We start from the raw sequence: 20,458 nt of genomic DNA on the forward strand, positions 1-20,458 counted from the left end.
GTATTTGTCTAGTAATTTTTAACGTGTTGCCTCCTGCATTTTTGCATCATTTCTTTATACACGTATGCATTTGTTCCGGTGTTTGTTTAGACTATATAAATTCGGTGCTACAAGTGGTTTTTAGGAGAAGAAAACATGGATCAACAAATGATTAGAATGGTTCCTATAGGAATAAACGTTGTCATGTCTATTTTCACGTTCTTTTTGACAGCTCGATTGATTCCTAGTCTCAAAGAGACGTTCATAACAGCTAACCTTTGCGGACAAGACATGAGTAAAAGAGATCGCGAGAAAAAAATGTAAGTATAGTTTGTCACTGTCCAGGCTGTCAATCCTATTGTTCATTAATTCTACTTCTTCATGTTAAAATGCTTTAGAAATGATTTGTGATTATATTTCTTTTATTTTCCAGTCCAGAAGCCTTGGGTGTTGTTTGTGGGTGCACTTTTTTGATTACTATGTTTCTATTCATCCCAGTGCCATTCAGTGATCATATTTTGAAAAATGCAGAGTTTCCACATAACGAAGTAAGTTAATACTAGTTTTTTATATGCATTTTCATAATTTTTATGCCTGTATAATATTTGGCCCTTGTTATACTTACGACAGATGATTAAAAATAGTAATCTGTCGTAAAATTTATCAAAATATGTGCATATTGCAAGTAAAAAATACAAGAAAATTTAATCTGTCCTCAAAACACGGGAATTTTAACGTTTAATATGAGAAACAAGTATAAATAAAAAAAATAGCAGACAAATCTGTCGTACGAGAGGTTAAGAGCACGTTGAAGAACGTAGAAAGTCGCCGGATAACGAAATTCGCGACGACCGTCGTTCGACGGTAGGGGGCGAGTACATCAAGTAAATTGATTGTAGAATAGGAATGTGGAATTTTGATGTTTTTGAGTTGGTAATAAAGAATCAATTGAAAAGCTTATTTTGATTAAGTGCCCATCACTTTTATTAAAAACTATTCACAATTCTGAAACTGGAATATCTGAAAATTTTGATTTGCCACAATCAAAACACTTAAATCGTATAACGGAACTATTTATATTGTATATAAAATATACACGGTTTTTTCGGTTTAACTTCTTTTCAATTATACAAAAACGTTCGAAAACATTGATACAAAATATATCATGATAAACTCTAGATATTTGAGTAATTGAAAATGAAAGTGATTCAATTGTTTTACAGGCCTTCTGCAAATTTAATGTTTGATCAATAGTTAATTCATCTGGAACAAATTTCAACAATGATGCTTTTTTGACAGCAACGATTGTAGTATCATTGAGATCAGCGTTATTATTTTTCATATCTGATCGAATGAACTTTCTATTACTGCAAAATGGTTTTGATATAAAAGAGAATCGCAAAACATTATCAGACTTTAAGTTCTTGAACGGTAAAACTGACAGATTCGGCTTGAATTTTAATATTCTGGATTCGTCATTCTTTTTGGAAGAATCCATCAACCGAAAGTTTCTGTTCCTGTCATAGACTTTGTAATCAATAAATAAACCTGAAAAATGAATAATGAAAATCAAAGTAACTATGCAGAAAAATAATGAATGAATATGTACTAAGGTATTTTAATCATGTATAATCTTACCATCAGCTAAGAATATTACAATTTCTTTGGCATTCTTAGTTGAATATTCCGAAGCGAATTTATCATAGCAAAGATCTTGCTCTGATATGTCGACGTTTTTTTGATACTTTCGTAAATATTTTCCATTTGAAATGTCAATATTTCGATACATACTTGCATCGTAATTTATACCAAACACGAACCCAATGATAAAGTCTCTGAATTCTAGCATAAGAGCACGCAAGGCATCGAAATTGTTATTGTGTATATATTCCGTATTTTTACTAATTAATCGAACTATAACGTGTCGACTAAATTTCTTATGATTAGAAGCGTCCAGCGTTAGATAATAAATTTCATTTGCTTGAATGTTAGGAAACTTAGCCAGAAGAAATTGTTTCAATAATTCTATGAAAAGAGTGAATCCTTTCTCGTCGTTGATAAAAAAAGAATCTGATCGATTATACTCGAGATCGAAGTAAATCGTAGATTTGTCTGTAATTATCTAAAACGTAATAAAATTGATGATTTTAAGTATATTGTTTTTCCAGGGGTGTAAATATTAATGATAGTAATACCTCGTAATAATGCCGGTTAGACATAATTGGATAATGATACAAAAACTTATTCAAACTGGCAATGAAGTAAACTCTTTTTCCGGTAACATTTTCTTCTCGAGCTATACACAGCATTCCAAATTTGTTACTAAATTGCCCATATTTCTCCAACATGAATTTTAATGAATAAAATTTCATGTCATACCACCAATCTGACATCGTTTACAACATTAATACCTATCAATCAATAAATGAATAGTAGGAACATATAACACTGTATAACGTATAGGTTAAGTTATTGTGTAGCACTGAAGTATACAATAAGATATTTACTATCCGCTGGGTGCGTAAATGGTAGCACTCTCACTTAGTCCTCCCATCCCATGTTGCACATTAAACCAGGATAGGAGGGGGGGGGGGGCAATTAAACATAAAACCAGGCTTGAGCGGGGGGAAGGAATAATTAAGTTTCACATTAAACCAGGGTTGGAGGGGGGGGGGGCAATTAAACATAAAACCAGGCTTGAGCGGGGGGAAGGAATAATTAAGTTTCACATTAAACCAGGGTTGGAGGGGGGGGGGCAATTAAACATAAAACCAGGCTTGAGCGGGGGGAAGGAATAATTAAGTTGCACATTAAACCAGGGTTGGAGGGGGGGGGGCAATTAAACATAAAACCAGGCTTGTGCGGGGGGAAGGAATAATTAAGTTGCACATTAAACCAGGGTTGGAGGGGGGGGGCAATTAAACATAAAACCAGGCTTGAGCGGGGGAAGGAATAATTAAGTTTCACATTAAACCAGGGTTGGAGGGGGGGGGGGAATTAAACATAAAACGAGGGTTGAACGGGGGGAAGGAATAATACAGTCGCACTAAAACCAGGGTTGGATTAGGGGGGAGGTTCAATTGGGCATAAAACAAAAATGTCATTGAAATATTCAAAACTTTATTTTGAATAAAAATTAGATAATGTGAATGAAATTGAATAATGTAAATGAAATACACTTCAAAACAAAAAGTAAAAATTAAAGAAAAGGAAAATATTATAAATTTCTACATTTGTCGCAAAAATAAGTCGAATTGTCATCGTTATCAAGAGGTGGTACCTTCAAGCATTCATAATGATACCACTTTAAACAGTGGTCGCAATTCGTTGATTTGCTTGGCTGTCTATCTTTCCTCTGACTCTCATCTAGATCTCTTTTGCAAAGAAAACAAATCCACTTAACTTTTTCAATATTAGCTGTAATTGCATTTTGCAACAGATTAAATGCTTCGTTTGTCATGTAAGATTGGAGAATCGTAATATCGATTTCTTCATTGTATAACCAACACGGTACATTTTTTAACTTTAAGGTATCAACATCAATTTTGACAACTGAAATATCGATTTTTTTTAAAATAGCCGGTGATACAATCCACTGAAAGATTATGATCGCTTTCTCTTTGTCTGATAATTCCAGATAACTTTTACAATTAACTTGCTTCGATTTTTTGCTAGGCAAACCAATGGCAGTGAGGGCCTTCTTTTTCGGTCTACCTCGCTTTCGTTCATTTTTACTTATGATAATATCGGATACATTAGCGATAGTACGATTGTCAACATTGGCATTACTAATGTTTTCAATACATTTGAGAGGAGAAACAAAATAATTACTTTTAGAATTCGCTTTCACTTCACTAGTAGAACTGGTAACAGCCTCATCAACATTATGTACATTAGTTTTACTAACTGACTTAGAGTTATCAACAGTAGAAACCTTACTAGCTATATCCGCAGATTTTATAACATACTCGTCACGTTGTTCTGAACACTCTTCAGGAACAATGACTGTAGTTTTTGAATTAACACAATTGCAACTGTCGTTTGGTAATTCAGAGATCTTATCTATAACATTACAATTCCTTAAACTAGAACGACTATTAATACTATCAGTAATTTGCATACTATTTGGACTAACATTTACTGATGTTTGCATTGCATTATCTGTAGTATTACTAGTGACATCACCAATACTTTCACCAGTTTTTACAGCATCCGCAGGTACACGATTTTCAATACAGAGATCAAGACCGACTTTATCATCGGTGTCTTTTGAATTATTAGAGCCACTTGGCTTTTCTTTGGTAATTTTCGAACTCCCAGAGTCCTTGAGCTTAAGCGATGTACATTTGCGTGAAACATCCTTATTTGTAACTACTACTGACTTAACGATGGGAAGTTCAATGCTTTGAAACAATCGATAATGAGATAAGAAATATTTTTTCGTCCACCTTTCATTCACTAAATCCTCATCGTAAAGACTTACATTCAACATTGTTCTGCATTTAAATATATGTTTACACGGTAAACCCATTGATATGAAACTTTTACATGAACAAGATTTTGAAGTGACAGTGTGTTTAAGAACATCAAAAGCATTATATACTAGTAAAATGCTATTTGATGTCATAGTACAATGTTTTACATAACAGACATTAGAATTCTGTTTTTCTATGAAGTCAAATGCATATTTCGTAACAAGCGAATAATATTTTTGCAGATCAGAGCTTAATATATAAGCAGGAACCTTTGTAAAATTTTGTAAAGCTTTTACATTCCGTTCATTCTCAAAAACGTACACAAAAAATTGCAAAAATTCTAAGAGAAAATCGGCTAAAAAATTGTGCTTTCGACAAAAAAGTTTAATCTTGTTATTTATAGACTCAGTTCTATTATTGGTATCGTTCAAAAAGTTAGAATTGATCATGAAACAGCGAACCCACTGCTCTCTTATACAATGCCAATTGTCATCAAAATAAGTTATAACTTTAGTTTTTTTAGTTTGCAATAATTGTTCATAGTATTGAAGATACACTTTTTCATCGGAAGCATACATCATTTTCTGCAAAATAGATAAGATGTTGTCTCTTTCGGTTTTACTTATTTCCATACTTTCACATACAATTTTATCTTTAAAAATTTTGGCAGTGTGATACGCGCAAATTAACATTAAAACGGGGAAAACTTCTGAACACACTTTTCTAATAGAACCGTCCTTATCAGTCATGCAAGACTTCATTTTTCCAATCACACTTTCATGCTTCTTTTTAAAAACATCAAAAAACCATTTAAGATTTTCTTCTGATTCCGTCTTCAATATGCCAACAGCAACGATTTCAGTCGCTCCATTGCCATCAACAACATTAATCAGAATAACGGGAAAATTCAAATTAATTAGGCTGTAAGTTGTATCCGTCATGATAAACTCTGGCCAAGCTTCAAAAACGGCATTCATATTAGGTGTGGCAAAGTACAGAACTTGAAATTCATTGTGCTGGTTGACATGAAATTCATAATCAGCGTCTGAAAAATACGTTTCAATTTGAATTAATAACATAATTATTGTATGCATTGAAACATGCGATATGGAAATAAAAAACAGAAACAAAATTATTATTATAACATTAGGGACTCACGAAACTGCGTTAAAACATCGGTAACAGCAGAAACAGAATTTCCCAGACGGTCTTCAGACATTTCAGCACGAACGTTGTGAATGTCTCTTAAAGTTACTTTGGTGCCTTCCTCGTTCAACTTAGTAACTAATTTCAATTTGTTTCCATCAACTTTCAAAGTCTCTTTAACCAATTTTTTTTGTTCAGCATTCAATTTACGAGATTGCGGTAAAAGTTTACAAGTTGCAGCCTACGAAATACAATGTTGTTCATAATGAATCATAAAAAAAAAATTCAACTGACAGTAAAAACAAGTTAATTACTCACATTTGCTTGTGGATGTTTGTCATGCGGGACGATTTCTGAAACACAGTAACAGCTCCCATCTTCAGACAATTTCAATTTTATTTGACCATTACATCCAAGGGAAGAAGTGCTACAACAATATCAATAAAATAATTTACAATTAAGAACGTATAGATTTTATTAACATTTTTATTTCATAAATCAACTTACTATGTTTTTCGCTTCTTTTCGGATAGTGGTAATGGGACCGACTCCTTCGCGTAGATGCATTCCAAACGAATATGCCGAAACTTGATGAGTGGATTCCTCGATGTGCGACTTTCATTTTTAAGGTCAAACTTGCTTTTACCGTCGCGTCGTCGATAACATTGATTCGTCGATTTTTCCAACTGTTTTTTGAACAGATCTACTTTCGTCTCAGAAAAAAATAATTTCCTCCTTATTTTTTGATCTGACCATTTTTCTTGAGACTGAGAAGTCTGACTCTGACTTCCCTTCTCTCTTTCTTTGTAACTTTTCTTGGAATCGGCAGTAAATTCCCTCAGACTGTCGTCCAAATCGCTATCGTCAGACATTATGTACGTACGATGATTGAAATTACACTGCGCCTAAACAATGCAGAACGAGTAACACGTTCACCACCGCCTTCAAGGGGAAATCGGCTATATTTGTCGTCGACAGAACAAACATACACTAGTCTCGACAAGTTGCTGACGCGAACGCTCGCCTCTGGGAAAACAATGCAAACTCATATACGCGAACTCTTGCCGGATACTCGTACAAAACACTGTTGCCTCGACTTGATAATCTGTAGTTATTTCTTTATAGAAAAAAATGCAGACTCGTCTACGCGAGCTGTTGATGCAATCTGACATGTGCTTTTCGATCTGCCACTCGCACTTACTTCTATCTTATCGAGTCAGTTTAATTAATGTCTTCAAATCATTGACAGTAACAACAATGACAGTAAAACGTCCACTTAATAACCATCAATTCAATACACAATGCAGTGATACTGATTCAGTAGTATGCGACACTAACCACGTTCGGACAGCAACTGATACGGTAGTGGGTATCTTCAACGTGCTCGCACCGCGCTCAGACCAGAGAGGCGCAGAGCTTTTCTCGGAATAGGTAAAAAGCAAACTGAAATATACGACGAAAACGGCGCGGGGTACGCAAACTGTTGCCAACTTAAAACTGCTTCATGACGTCGCATATTGTGCTACTCAAAGAAATAGAAACGCGGAACGGGACAGATTCAATCAACCATAGTTCATATAACATACATAGAAAATAGCATTCATACAATGATCTGTCGTAACTATAACAGCTCCGATAATATTTTCAATAATAGTTTCACTTAATGCTTTGTGCATCGATTTAATCCATATTTTTCTATATGAAACTACATTCAAGTCAAGCACTATTTTTTAAAGCATAAGTTTTAATTTAAAACCAAATCTTTTTATCACTTCATACTTATCTTTTTTTTTTTTTTGAATATCTTTTCTCAATAAATAATTCTCATTTGCCTTCATTCATATATTAAAATTTTTGATTACTTAAATATTCATCTAACGCACTATATTTACTCAGATAAATGTTTTTCCAGTTTGTAGAGCTGCTGGCAGCTTTGCTTTCCATATGCTGCATGGTATTGCTAGGATTCGCAGACGATGTTCTAGATTTAAGATGGAGACACAAATTATTGCTGCCAACAGTGGCTAGTTTACCTCTGCTGATGGTATACTACGTCAACTTCAACTCAACCACGATAATAGTGCCAAAGCCTCTGAGGTATCTCCTTGGATTCTCTGTCAATCTGGGAATTCTGTACTATGTTTACATGGGAATGCTGGCTGTTTTTTGCACAAATGCCATAAATATATTAGCTGGAGTCAATGGTTTAGAAGTTGGACAGAGTTTAGTCATTGCATCCAGTATCCTGGTCTTCAATGTGGTAGAATTGTTTGGTAACATGTGGAAAGCTCACCTGTTCTCTATCTACTTCATGGTTCCCTACATAGCGACATCATTGGCTCTTCTCAAGCACAACTGGTGAGTACAAGGAGATAGTTTACATTATTCAAAATCAATGAAAGAAGCACAAAAGTCGTTTTTAACTTTTATTAAATCAATTAAATCTCTTGCAAATACAAAACAATATTACAGTCTTCTCCGTAAGGAATACTCTTGATCAATCCAAATCATTTGTAATATTCCCTCAACAAAAAAGTAAAAAAAAAAGAATGTATATACGAGACAAAGTATATGAGCTATGTTAGCCTATGTTCATTATGTTACAAGTAAACGCATAAATAATATAACAGTTTGACTGAGTAAAGGGCTCAACAAATCATCAAATTTGGTGTATAAATTCGATATATCATATATATATAATATACATAATTATGCAGTGTACACTGAGCGTTCGAGTACAAGTTAATATCACAGTCGGGGGCGTCGTGATTCTCACTGTCCATCAGCTGCAGCAGTGTCTTCTGCGTCGTGAGTGTATGTGCGAGTCTGAGAGACGAGTGCGCATCCGGATATAATCAGTCCCGAGCCCTGCAACAACACGAGAGGTGCTCGCTCTGGCAGTATAAGATTATGAATTCGTCGCTTGGAGGATCGATCAGTAATAATCAAGCTTGGCGTAGAAGTTCTCGACGAGCCAATCGTACTTCCACGTCTTGTTCATGACGGTCTCGGGAGCGTAGTACGACTCCCTGGACTTGTAGGCCCTGAGCAAGCTCGTCTTCTCGTCGAACCACATGCCGGTGCCGATGAGGTCCTCGACGAAGGGCACGTCGACGTTGTGCTCGATCACGAGCTCCCTGGTCTTGTTCTTGGCGCGCAGGGCGACGATTATGTTGGCCGGGCCCTGGCAGAACTGGCAGTACCAGCCGCCGTAGTGGTTCAGGTCGCCGATCACGAGGCCGAGGTTCTCGCGCTCGGTGTCGACCTCGTTGGTCAGCTCTTTCTCGAGGACGAGGGAGTTGAAGCGATGGGCTTCGCGCATCAGGCCGACGGTGCAGGCGCCTATGGTGATGGTCGTCTTGAGCGGGTGCTGCCAGAAGAAGCCGAAGACGGACCAGCGCAGCCGGAAGCCGATGGGCTGGGGCCAGCCGTCGTACGACTTTAGGAACATGAGGGCCCGCGCGTTGAGGATCTGCTCGGCGTCCGTTGTCACGTAGATGTCGTCGTCCCGGATGTTCTTCACGACCTTCTTCACGCGTTCCCAGACGTACTTGGAAATCACACGCGCAGGCTTGCGCACCTTCGACGCCACATTGACGTACAGGATCTTGTCCTGCTGCTCGGCTAGGAAGCCCTTTGCTGCTTGGACAGACAACGAGAATTGTATCAGTTTGATTGTTTTCGTGAATTTTTTTTATTTTACATAAGAAGTGTCGTCGAACGCGACTCTTGAAAGCAAACCGCTTACCCAGTTTATGTCGGAAGTTATCCTCGGCAAGGCTGAAGTCACAGACGACGAAGAGATCGACGACCGGGTAGAGCTCCTCGACGATGACTTCGGCGATGGCCGAGTTATGATCGTGTATGTAGAAGGTGTGTATGACGCGCCTGGCCACCTTACGCCTCTTCAGTCTGACGTTTTGCTTGGAGGCCATAATAGCGCGCCAGACAACCTCGGGTTGGCCGCAGTCCGAGCCGTGCCAGCCCTGGTTGCAAGAGCATCGGTCCGATGCGGATTGCTGATCCACGGCATCCCGACGCATACGACGATCGTTCACACCGCCGCGCCAGCACAGCGTCTGGTTGTACGCCTGGAAGAGCCGGAACGTCTTGACGTCGCGCAGCGTCGTCTCGCCCGTTACTATGCGCAATTCCATGCTCTTGTTCTCGTAGTAGGCCTGGAAGATGAATTGCAAACGATTACATATTTTCTCAAGAATATAATCAGAAGGAACGATAAGAAAATGTAAATCGTGTATACCATACCTGAGGAGCCTCAGGAAGATCAACGAAAGTGACGGTGTCGCGCAGCGCGGGCGCATTAAGGTCGGCCATGTGAGGCGTCGAGGAGACGTAGATCATGACGATGAGGACCTGCAGGACCAGCAGCGTGTAGAGCAAAGCTAGCTTCCAGTCCAGGCGAACCTGCATGGCTTCATCACCTTCTTTCTCCGACTGGTTGTTCTGCTGCTGCTTCTTGTCTGCACTGCAATCCTGCTGCTTCAGTGGAGCGCTGGAAAAGGACGATCCTTCTTCATCGCTGCTGCTGCTTTTGCTGTCGCCGCTGCTGCTGCTGCTGCTCGATGCGGCTCGCCCTCGACTTGATCCTGCTGCTGCTGCTGCTGCTGCTGCTTGATGAGCGGGAGCGACTCTCCGGCGCGGCTGATGCTTCCCCCGATTGGATGCATTTAACGGCGAGATCCTCGAACGTCGAGCAGGACATCTGTAACGAGAATTGATGGATTTTTGTTAAACTGTGTTTACACAATTTTGAACGATATTGACTGTAGAGCTGTCGACTGGTGAAGATTTTGATTCGAAAACTCAATCAGGAGTGAAGCACTCGACGCGATTGAGAAGAGAAAAAAGCTCGAGTATGAAAAAGCCGGAAGTGAAATTGCTCCGAGAGGAGAGGCAAACGAAGCAGACGTCGCGTGACTCTATACAAGTGGAATGTACCGAGAAATCATCGGATCAAACGTGAAAGAAACCATTGAATGGAACTTGGCTGGCTTCTTCTTTCCGAAACGTGAAAATATCACACACACGATATTTCCTCTACAACATTCACTTTGAAATCAGCGAATAAAAATATAAATCGCGAGAATGAAGAAAATCAAGTTGAAAAACCAGAATCGCAAAACGCATCCACTGGAATATTCCAAGCCGCTCACGGACTCGTCCGACATACCACCCCGCGCTGCATTAAGAGCCTCGCTAAGTTCAGCACACTGCCCGCATATCCGCGCGAGTACTGTAAAAGACACTCCAGCTCGACGATAATAGCGCGAAGAGAGCCAAGCTCGCGCGGGAGGCCAGTGAGCCTCCTCCTCTGCATCGCGAGCAAAAAGTCGCTCTCGCTCGCTCGCGAGGAAGTGATTTCATTTTGCGTCGCTATACGCGCCTGTAATGTAACGCCCGCGAGGGATTGAATCATCGGTCTATTGTGAGCTAGATGTTGATTTCTTATTGTTTCTACAAGCTTCTCTCTTGAAATTTCGCAAGACGCCCGTCAAGCCGAGCATACAGATCGATGACGTCAGCGCTCCATATTTCCCCGGCAAATCACGGCTTTCCGGACGCGGATTGCGGTCTGCATGCATGATACATAAGTAGCTACGGCGACGGCCGCGTTTCTTGGTCATTCGATCGCGTATGCAAGCGGAGATTTTTTTCTCTCGCGCACGAGCCGCGGTCACGCGAGGTGAATTTAGCTTTCGACACTTGTTGGAGCTTTGCTGGTGTCGTTGGACTTTCGGGCTGGGTTATGATGGAAGCGGTTGGTATTAACTCGAGAGCGAGACTCATTATCGGAAATTAAAAGATCCTTGAGGTATTCGATAATTGCATTTCTTTGGCCCGTTGCAGACGTAGAGGCGCGGAACAATGGGGACCATAAGAGAATAGCTGCGCTGCCTCGAGGCGGCCACACCTGACGGCCGGTGATATTGTCTGCGGCTGATATCGCGAAGTCGATTTGTTGAAGTTTGGATCGTTTCGAGAAAGAATTATTGTTATTAACGACGCGGAGGTTGAACAATAAGCGTAACGGACGAGTAATTAAAAAGTTGAATTTTAATCTCATCGCTGTTATGAATGCAGTACACTGGGGCACAATGTATTCTCTTTTAGACGGCTAGACTAAAGCTGCGTATTATAGTTTGAAACGATCGATCAAGGCAATTGAGACATTGTCTAAACTTGACACGTATTGTTCAAATGAACTAGATGTGTGAAAATCGTGTGCGTTTTTTCAGAACGAAGCTTTTTCGAAAATTAAGCTTTAAAAGGAGACTTATAAAAACAATTGTGCGACTCGCGTTAATTAAAGAATATAAAAATCATATAATATAATTACAAGTATATTTTTCAAAAGTATCTAAACTTTAATCAGCTTGTCTTAAAAAAAAAACGTTATGCACTCTATTATCCCAACGAAGCCTAAATAAAACCTCGACTGCTCTTCAGCAACATTAAACCCACTTTATTAATACGCGAACTCTTGAAGCATCCGCAGCGTCTAGAGACAGGCTATATTTATAGCAATCGTCCATGGGTTTACGCCCTGAATCTCTAGCTTCTGCGCCCGACAAAGACAACACACCACCCCACTTCGCAATATGAAACCGTTACACCGTCCAAACCTCGTCTCACGCACTTACTACCACACAACGATTCACCATCTCTCTTCCCCTCGTAGAAAAAAAAATTAAAAAAAAAACTCATATACAATTACCGCACTTTCCTCGAATTTTTCATCTCCACACACTGGTATAAGTCGGTCCGAAAACTCTCATTTCCCCGCGCGAGCACAATGGTCCTTTGAACCTCTCGTGGTGGAAACCCAGACGGAGAGAGAAAAAGAAAGAGAAAAATCACCTGCACTGCACAGAGTCGAATCGTCTGCGGAAGGGACGAGCTCGTGAGAGCAAAAGCTCTACGTACGGAAGCTGCGATGCTTTGCTGCCGAGTAAGCGAGAGCGAGAGCGAGAGAGAGAGAACAGCCCTCGTGCGAAGTCGGAAAATCGATGGGGCTCTTCACTTCACTTCGTGGCTGAAGTTACATGCGCATTCACGACCTCCCCAGGAATCGACCCCGCGGCTCAGCGGGTTCAATATTTTCGCGAGATACCGCTTTACACTGGCCACGCTATGTTTTCGCGACATTTTTCATTTTTCCCCTCGAGACTTCAGTAGGTTAGTCGGTGTTGTTGTGTTTGGATTATTCGAAAATTTAGCTACACCTCGCGCGCGCGAAGCTGACACTTCAGCGGACCTCAAGTCCAAGAGCAAGCGACACTATACGTGTATATATAGGCTCTATATGGAGACCAGGTCGTTGGACCGCTGACGTCATCTCCGCGTCATCCGCGAGACGTCATCGCGAATGCGAGGAACACCTGAGTGGTATAACGGGCTGCGCGTGTAAAAATAAACGCAGCCAAACAGACTTGGCTTTCCAAGTGCAGGCACTCGTAGCTCTTCCTCTCGTATTATTTTTTTTCTTTGGAAGCCTAGCTAAGGCGGAGGAGCTTGATAAGGACGAAGGGTTGTTTTTTTTCGAATTTTAGGAAAGCTTTCTGCAGCGAGTCCCTTCACCCCGAAAAAATTGATCCACGCGAGACCTCTCACTCGAAAAAAAAAAAATATATATATATATAAACATACATCCACCGGAATTTCTTTGCAAGACTTACTGAGACAGCCGAGACAAGTTGCGCCGTCGTGCGTATCGACGCCGGGCCGTATCACCGGGAGTCAGTCCCACGAGCAGCAGCAGCTGCCTCTGGATTCCGTCAATGCTGTCGGCTCCTCCGAGCCTCTTCCGATCCACCACCTCTCATATTCCCGCAACGACGAGCTTTACACTAGTATACTAGTATACTACCCTCTGCTCTACTCTTACGTGTATGTGTAAGTGTACAACGATATCGACGACGACGGCGAAGCTTCGGAGATAGATAGAGAGAAACGTATCGGGGAAAACCACACCCGGCGAATCTCTGAGACGTGCGTGCGAGTAGTGTGCAGTCGAGCGCCTGGTTACGAGGACGACGCGAAGAGCTGCGCACGCGCCGAGTGTTTTTGATGCGCAGGGTGTGGAGAGAGAGAGAGAGGAGCGTATGAGGGGGTGGGGGTGGATTTTTTTTAAGTGTTTGATTAGCCCGAGGTGCGTTTTTCGGAAGGTTGTGTTTGCTCGCGGCGTTTTCACTTTCGATGCGCAGCGGAGAGGAAACTCTCTTTTTTGGTAATGAAAGCAGAGGTTTTTTTTGAATATTTCGATTTTTGCGAAAACTAAAAATACACGGCGGATTCGCACTTCTCTCGAAAACGCGTAGTATGTAGCAGAGTGTGTAAACAGCGAAGCGAAAACTGCCAGACGGCTGCGAAGCGCGTCAGCCGTCAGTTTTATAATTCATCAAACGAAGCGTTCAAAAACAGACCAGCCGATATATAATTCGCACACGACGACGAGGCAGTTCGTCGCTCGTCTGGCGCACTACTATACTCCTCCCATTGTCCTGCCACGTGAAAGGGTTGAAGGGTTCCGATAACGAAGTATCCATTTTACGCTGACCCCCCCTGATGTGCGTCTGTCTGAGCTTTTGCCGCTGAAGTCTAGCTTGTGTGTAATGTATGCACCCCGTGTATTGTATAGACAAAACTACGTTGTCTGCTTGTAATTGCACTTGTGCAGATGCGTTTAATGAAATTTATACGTATGTAACGTTCGGGCATAAGAAAAGTTCGAGGATCGATTTTGTATCTGAGCATATTGGCATTCGCGACTTATTGGAAAAAATTATTGCGGCTAACACATGTGTTTACACTTGTACGCTGTCTGTATATAGGTATACAGTAGGGCCGCACGAGAGCGAATTACACGCGGCTCCCCTAGTTTAACGAAACCATGGATCATTTATATTCGAGGGGTAGAGAGAGAGAGAGAGAGAGAGAGAGAGAGAGAGAGAGAGAGAGAGACCGGGCGTGACTCACACGGTATACTTCGATTTATCGGGGAGGAACAATAATATTTTTCGCACTTGAGATTCTGTATTCAGCAAAATTAATCATTTTGCTTGAACTTTGGAAAATTCATTTTATTTATATATCTCTGAGTGTGTCTTAACAATCTTGTCAGAGATGAATAACTATAGCGAGAAAGATGTATACTTGAAAGCGGTTCTCTCAACGAGTTTGAAATTATTTTCGGGTATAATCCTCTGCTGATCTCATCCTCACGAGAGGATTATGTTTTTCTTTTTTTCACTTAAGAAGCTTAAAATAGCTTAACCTAATACGGGCATCGCGTGCAAACGGCGTTTTGAATTGCTCTGTATAGTTAAGTAAATAAGAAAATTTTACAATGACAATGTCACTAATTATTCAATTGGCTTGAAGAACGTTCAATAAAATATAACAAGATCAGCTATAAAACTTCCGTCGGTTTTTATATTTATCAAGCTCGCAGTAGTAATGTAGGCGCAGTATATGCGTAGGCGGCGAAATGCCAACGGATGTCGGAATCAATCCGATATACACGATCGAGATGCAGATTTAATAGAGAAAGTTCGAACGAATCTAACGCTCGAATATCTCGCCTGCTTTTGCCTTGATATTTCCTCTAGCGTTTTAAAATTTAAAAAAAAGCTACTAAATCCACTGGAAACCTCACGGTCACAAACTTCACTCGTCGATTCTTCTGATCCAGCACTTGATGCTCCCCTTCATCTCACAGCCGTAAAAAGCCTCTCAGCTGCACATCATCCACTTTCAAGACCTACACCCGTCATCTCTCTTTCTAAAAAAAGACGTTCGTAAGAAACAAAGGATTCTCCCCTTAACCCACTAAACTCCCGTCTATACGCCCAACCCGTTCGAATTCCGAAGCGTCTTTTTCATTCTTCCTATATACATGCTTATATCTCAGAGTAACCATCTCCAACTCGGATCTTCCTACATACCGTAATCCAGACACGTGCGAGCGTGTCTCAAAAAAGGCCCACGAAAGAAAAGTATACGCCTCACCTTTGTCCTGCTCATTTCCATACAGGCGTGTGTGTCACGTGTGCTGTGTATGCGACGAGTCATTAAAACAACCCTGACTCATTAATTTGCGCGCAGGACGTTTCGCCGGATGAGTCAGGCAGACAGACAGACGGGGGTTGAACGAACGCGACGGAAAGAGTTCGATGCTATATGTATATGGAGGAGACGTGTCCTTAGGATAGGCTGCACTTGTGGTAGTGAGAGGAGAGGATGTGGTTGGGCTTCGATCGCGCACGCGATGATTTTTATTGCGGTTGGAGTGTGTAGTGTGCTTGAACTTGTATCTGTTGGCTGGAACGGATGTGGATTTTTTTATTTTTGAAAATGTTGTGTTATATGCAGTACGAATGGATTCGAAAGTAGTGCATGAAGCTTTAGTATAATATTGCGTAGTGAGCGAATTGGACATTCAATTGAGTTGCGACTGCGTGATACGTTGTATACAAGGGTAAAATTAAATAAATTGACCTATTCAGGCTCTGTATTGCACTTGACAACTGTCGACCCGATATACTTATTACCTACTCTAGATAAGCTATCTATACGAGTACCTCAAAACGTCCCCAATAGAGAACTTTAAATAACGAATTAAAAACCCTATACTTAAAAATCATTCAACCAGACATCACCACAGCCCTCGACTCGTCGAAAAAAATTATGCTACAAAAGCGCTCTCTGTAATTCAGTATACTTTATACAACAATTTCTCGCGCGAATTAATGTCATTTGCGGCGAGCCGACGTAAAGGACATTATTGTAGTGCAGCTGACATGTGTATCAAATTATACACATGGCTCCGAGAATCTTAAATGACGTTGAAAACATTCTTGATGCAGTTGCGCGAGCAAATTTAAAAAGTGGACGAGGATTGAATTGGCTTTAATTTTTTGTTCAAGGACGGAGTACTTGGGTATAAGACGCTGAAGTGTTCGGTGCGATGGCATCGAGTATTTTGGGAAAGTATGTAAAAATATAATGTATAAGCGCACACGTGGTACGAATCTGGTATAGCTTATATAGTTGCCGGTATCTCTGTCCCCTAATGCTATTTTGGAGTGCTGTAAGCGAGGCGGTGAAGTTTTTTGTAAGAGTCGGATGTTTGATGAGATTCCGCTTCTGAAAATCAAGATTATACATAAAAAATGTTACATCGACAAAAAACCGTCATTTTCCTTGATGAACGAATTCGAAAAAGGAAATCAATAGAATTCGCTCGCCTTTGTCTCCTAATTTTTTCTAATACCTATATTACAATTCTCATCAAAACACAAACCACTGCAAAAATTCAACTAACCAGTCGATCCTCCTCCTTCTCGTCACCCCATATCAAAGCCACAGCAAACCATCACTGTCCTTATTCACTTCCAGCGAAAATCACCTAAATCTCTCTAATCACTTCAAAACCGCCAGAACACAAGCACACGCACACGTGCTCCAAAGCAAAATCTGCTGCTTACTCGAGCTCAGTCCGCGCAGTACTGCGCGCCGGGGACTTCGAACAGCTGCCCAATGCCTCTTTCTCTCTCTCTCTCTCTCTCTCTCTCTCTCTCTCTCTCTCTCTCTCTCTCTCTCTCTCCCCCGCCAGCTTTTCATCGCGCGGTACAAATCTCAGCGGCAGCCGGCCACCGCTCGAACATCTGCCGATCCTCGGACCTGCAGTGAAAATAAGTATGTGTATGTATAACAGGTGATGCAGCCCGGGGAGAGATATGTGCGAGAGGGGAGGAGAAGGAGAGAGGAGGATGCTTCCTTTGGAAATGGCAAAGTTTTAGGAAACGGCCGGAAGTTTTATCCGTAGTTTTGCGCTGCAGGGTATTGTTTCGCGCACTTGCCAACGCTGTGGGGTATATACACTGCGAGTTGGTGATGTATTATAGAGATGCTCTTTGGGAGGATGTTGGGTAGACACTTTGAAGAATTCATTTCCAGTAGTTCGCGCTAATTTATTGCGAGTAATTTATTTAGAGATGGATATGAGAATTTATGCTGAATAAATGATGTTATTAGTTAGTACTATACCATTATCATACCGCGTTATCGAAAGAAAATTGTTGGTTTTTACGACGAAAACGATCGAGTTAATATACACCTGCATATAGAGATGCCCATCGATTTTTCACTTTCTGATCATACTTATGCGTTTGGATATACTTCCAGTATCCCGTTACCTTTACTACATATTATACACTTCTTGCAAAGTATATCGGTGTAGCCCTCAAGGATCAGCTTACAAGAAGCATAAGCTGTATCCATATTGCCTTGTTTTACCTCACTGCCCGTATAAACCACCTACTTTTTTCGTTACATGATTGCAATACTACCACGTATTTTTTATAAACTTCAATAATGTTTTTCGCAAACAAACTTGTGCTCAGAATAATAACAATAAAAAAATGATTAAAATAAATTTTTCATGAAAAAAAAAATCCTTTGTGTTGCAGGTACCCGTCACGAGTCTTCGTGGGAGACACGTTTTGTTACTTCTCAGGAATGACGTTTGCAGTAGTCGGCATAATTGGCCACTTCAGCAAAACCACGCTGCTCTTCTTTATTCCCCAAATACTCAATTTCCTGTACAGCGTGCCCCAGCTGTTCAAGCTGGTGCCCTGTCCCAGGCATCGGTTGCCGAGGTGAGCTTTATTGCACCATCCTATTTAAAATTAATCGAAAGCGAGATGCACTTTTAAACTTTATTCGCTCAACGTGCTGGCTACATTAATAATAACATAATAGTTCAAAATTTTTCTCTATTTTTATAGGTATAATCCAAAAACCGATAAATTAAATCCGAGTGTGACGATTTTCAAGAAAAGCGAGTTGAATATTTTGGGTAAGATTTACGTTTGGTTAATTTTAAAGATATATAAATATCTAATTTGTCTGTTTATTTCATAGCGAGGCTCGTCATGTGGATATTTCGAACTTTCAAAGTTGTCGACTGGCAGGAGGATAGTGAAGGCATGGTCACGTGCAATAATTTGACGATTATAAATTTCGTGCTGATTAAGCTTGGTCCCTTGAGAGAGCCAACTTTGACTACGATACTGCTGGTTATCCAGGTAAATTTAGATTGCTTAAATTACAGTATCAAATAGTATCAAACGACGAGAGACTTTTACGTAAGCTTGTTTGCTTGGCTTTCACTAAAAAAGAATTTATTTTAGATTGCAGGCACTTTATTAGCCTTTGTGATAAGATACCCGTTGGCGTCCGTCTTTTACGATGTTTGAGAAAGCGTCCGAGACGAATTTTACGAATGTATGTACATTCTCTCTCTGGAATGTATGTGCTCAGGTCGACTGATGAGAAGCCAACGAATTCTCGTTCTTCTAAGTTCCTTGACACTGCCGTGTGAAACACAAGAGTATAGTCGACGATGATTCCAAAGAATGGGGAGTGATATTTAAGAATAACTAAAAGTAACTTTATATAGAGACTAGCGCTAGAAATATATATATATATATATATATTTCTTACAAACGTTGAACCTTTTTTAAACACATCTGTACAGAGCACCACGATGGTGCATTATAAATAAAAATATTAAGTTTTTGTAAAGTGAATCATATACATAATTAAGCATCATATTGTCGATAATATAAGATTAAAATTTATACTTATATGTAGGAGAAAAAAAATCGTGATTAAAAATCCTATATATATATATATATGTGTGTGTGTGTGTGTGTGTGTGTGTGTGTGTGTAAATGGTTTGTTATAGCCTTAATCTGATAAATAAACCATACAAAACTCGAATTTCACTTAAGGAATATACTACAATTATATAACATTGTATTTTAATATACACCGCTTGCAGCACTCGACAATTCAACAAGAACATGACGGATCGTGTTGTGAAAAATACATATACGTAATTTCAACTTCGCGTAGTACTAGTTTCCTCTTCGACGACTAGTTCAATGATATCGGTAACATTGTCATTTGACAAAAAAATACGTACAAAGCAACCGAACTTAGCAGCACACACGCAATTCATAAAAAGTGAAAAAGTATTGTGTCTGGCGATTTATTTTCTACAGTTTTAAACAGCAATAATTTTGTTCGAAGTAGTCACAGTAATTTGCGCGATTTCGTACGTTGATTTTATTAAATTTTATAATTTTTGTTTCACGCAAGTTAGTGTTTTTGTTTATTTTTAACTGTTAACTATGAGAAAATAAATATTCACCAGATTTACAGTTTGAGTGATCGCGTGAAAAAAAGTGTTAAACTATACATTATCCGTCCTACTGATATAAATAGAACGCCATTAAAAAATTTAATCAAGCCGTATTACGCAAATCACTGCAAATTTTCTTGTCACTGTTTTCCATGGAATAAGTCCACATTAAATGCATCGATTATCAGCTTTTCTTTTTACAGTAAAGAATTCAAGATCTTGATCTAAATGGCTTGAGCAAGAGTCAATCATGTTCAATGTTCTCTTAGTAAAAAGCTTTTGACTTTTGCTAAATCACAGTCCACAAATTTCTGGTCTGATAAGTTATGTAATTGATCTTAAGTTTTATTGATGTGTAGAATTTCCATGGTAAGAGAATTAAACTTCTCAAGATAGTTCCTGAAGGGATCTTATTATGTCCGATCCTAGCCTGTCGGAAACCGTTAATTGAGCTTGCGCTGCATCTCGTAGGCTGAAAATGTGTGTCAGTTCCATAGAAGTACGTCCTAAAGCTAAAGCTTTATCAAAGAGACTGATTGCGTCTTTGAGATTTCCCCTGTGTAGAAATAAATTTTTTTAGTACACTCATTTTTCTACTGAAATACAAAGGCAAGGCTAAAAAAACGTA

The 20,458-nt window shown here is 39.9% G+C and overlaps 5 protein-coding genes and 1 long non-coding RNA gene across 14 annotated transcripts in view; 2 read left to right on the top strand and 4 right to left on the bottom strand.

The window, feature by feature from the left end:
• On the top strand, positions 1–19,594 carry LOC100121145 (UDP-N-acetylglucosamine--dolichyl-phosphate N-acetylglucosaminephosphotransferase). The gene is made up of 7 exons (XM_001604681.6): positions 1–299; positions 413–527; positions 7,513–7,958; positions 18,092–18,280; positions 18,410–18,480; positions 18,546–18,709; positions 18,815–19,594. Exons 1-7 carry the CDS (start codon positions 136–138, stop codon positions 18,878–18,880), a joined length of 1,215 nt encoding a protein of 404 aa, XP_001604731.1. The 5' UTR covers positions 1–135; the 3' UTR covers positions 18,881–19,594.
• On the bottom strand, positions 587–2,890 carry LOC116416412. 2 transcript variants are annotated; one of them, XM_031925042.2, is made up of 4 exons: positions 2,487–2,890; positions 2,175–2,390; positions 1,618–2,101; positions 587–1,527 (listed from the first exon to the last, which is right to left on the bottom strand). In XM_031925042.2, the coding sequence occupies exons 2-4, from the start codon at positions 2,370–2,372 to the stop codon at positions 977–979; spliced, it is 1,233 nt and encodes a 410-aa protein (XP_031780902.1). In that variant the 5' UTR covers positions 2,373–2,390; positions 2,487–2,890; the 3' UTR covers positions 587–976. The 2 variants fall into 2 exon arrangements, with proteins under 2 accessions (XP_031780902.1, XP_031780900.1); XM_031925040.2 differs by having other exon boundaries at positions 2,175–2,889.
• LOC116416411 lies at positions 3,082–7,259 on the bottom strand. The gene is made up of 4 exons (XM_031925032.2): positions 6,108–7,259; positions 5,919–6,027; positions 5,613–5,841; positions 3,082–5,499 (listed from the first exon to the last, which is right to left on the bottom strand). Exons 1-4 carry the CDS (start codon positions 6,470–6,472, stop codon positions 3,197–3,199), a joined length of 3,006 nt encoding a protein of 1,001 aa, XP_031780892.1. The 5' UTR covers positions 6,473–7,259; the 3' UTR covers positions 3,082–3,196.
• On the bottom strand, positions 8,013–17,133 carry LOC100680240 (beta-1,4-mannosyl-glycoprotein 4-beta-N-acetylglucosaminyltransferase). 8 transcript variants are annotated; one of them, XM_032597294.1, is made up of 5 exons: positions 16,945–17,133; positions 16,640–16,766; positions 9,867–10,323; positions 9,349–9,778; positions 8,013–9,239 (listed from the first exon to the last, which is right to left on the bottom strand). In XM_032597294.1, the coding sequence occupies exons 3-5, from the start codon at positions 10,029–10,031 to the stop codon at positions 8,536–8,538; spliced, it is 1,299 nt and encodes a 432-aa protein (XP_032453185.1). In that variant the 5' UTR covers positions 10,032–10,323; positions 16,640–16,766; positions 16,945–17,133; the 3' UTR covers positions 8,013–8,535. The 8 variants fall into 8 exon arrangements, with proteins under 8 accessions (XP_032453185.1, XP_003425844.1, XP_016838131.1 ...); XM_003425796.3 differs by lacking the exon at positions 16,640–16,766; XM_016982642.3 differs by lacking the exons at positions 16,640–16,766; positions 16,945–17,133 and adding an exon at positions 13,298–16,599.
• Positions 11,278–11,679, top strand: LOC116738514. The gene is made up of 2 exons (XR_004344637.1): positions 11,278–11,379; positions 11,469–11,679. It is a non-coding gene; the product is annotated as an uncharacterized LOC116738514 (long non-coding RNA).
• LOC100121167 (mitochondrial import receptor subunit TOM70) overlaps positions 19,407–20,458 on the bottom strand; it is a 5,033-nt gene continuing 3,981 nt past the window's right edge. The window contains exon 8 of the mRNA XM_001604705.6: positions 19,407–20,386. Within this exon, the coding sequence (XP_001604755.1) occupies positions 20,218–20,386 (169 nt within the window). The 3' untranslated portion in view covers positions 19,407–20,217. The remainder of the gene's footprint in view (positions 20,387–20,458) is intronic.

The sequence above is a fragment of the Nasonia vitripennis genome, chromosome 2 (genome assembly GCF_009193385.2).
Source record: "Nasonia vitripennis strain AsymCx chromosome 2, Nvit_psr_1.1, whole genome shotgun sequence".
NCBI lineage: Eukaryota > Metazoa > Arthropoda > Insecta > Hymenoptera > Pteromalidae > Nasonia > Nasonia vitripennis.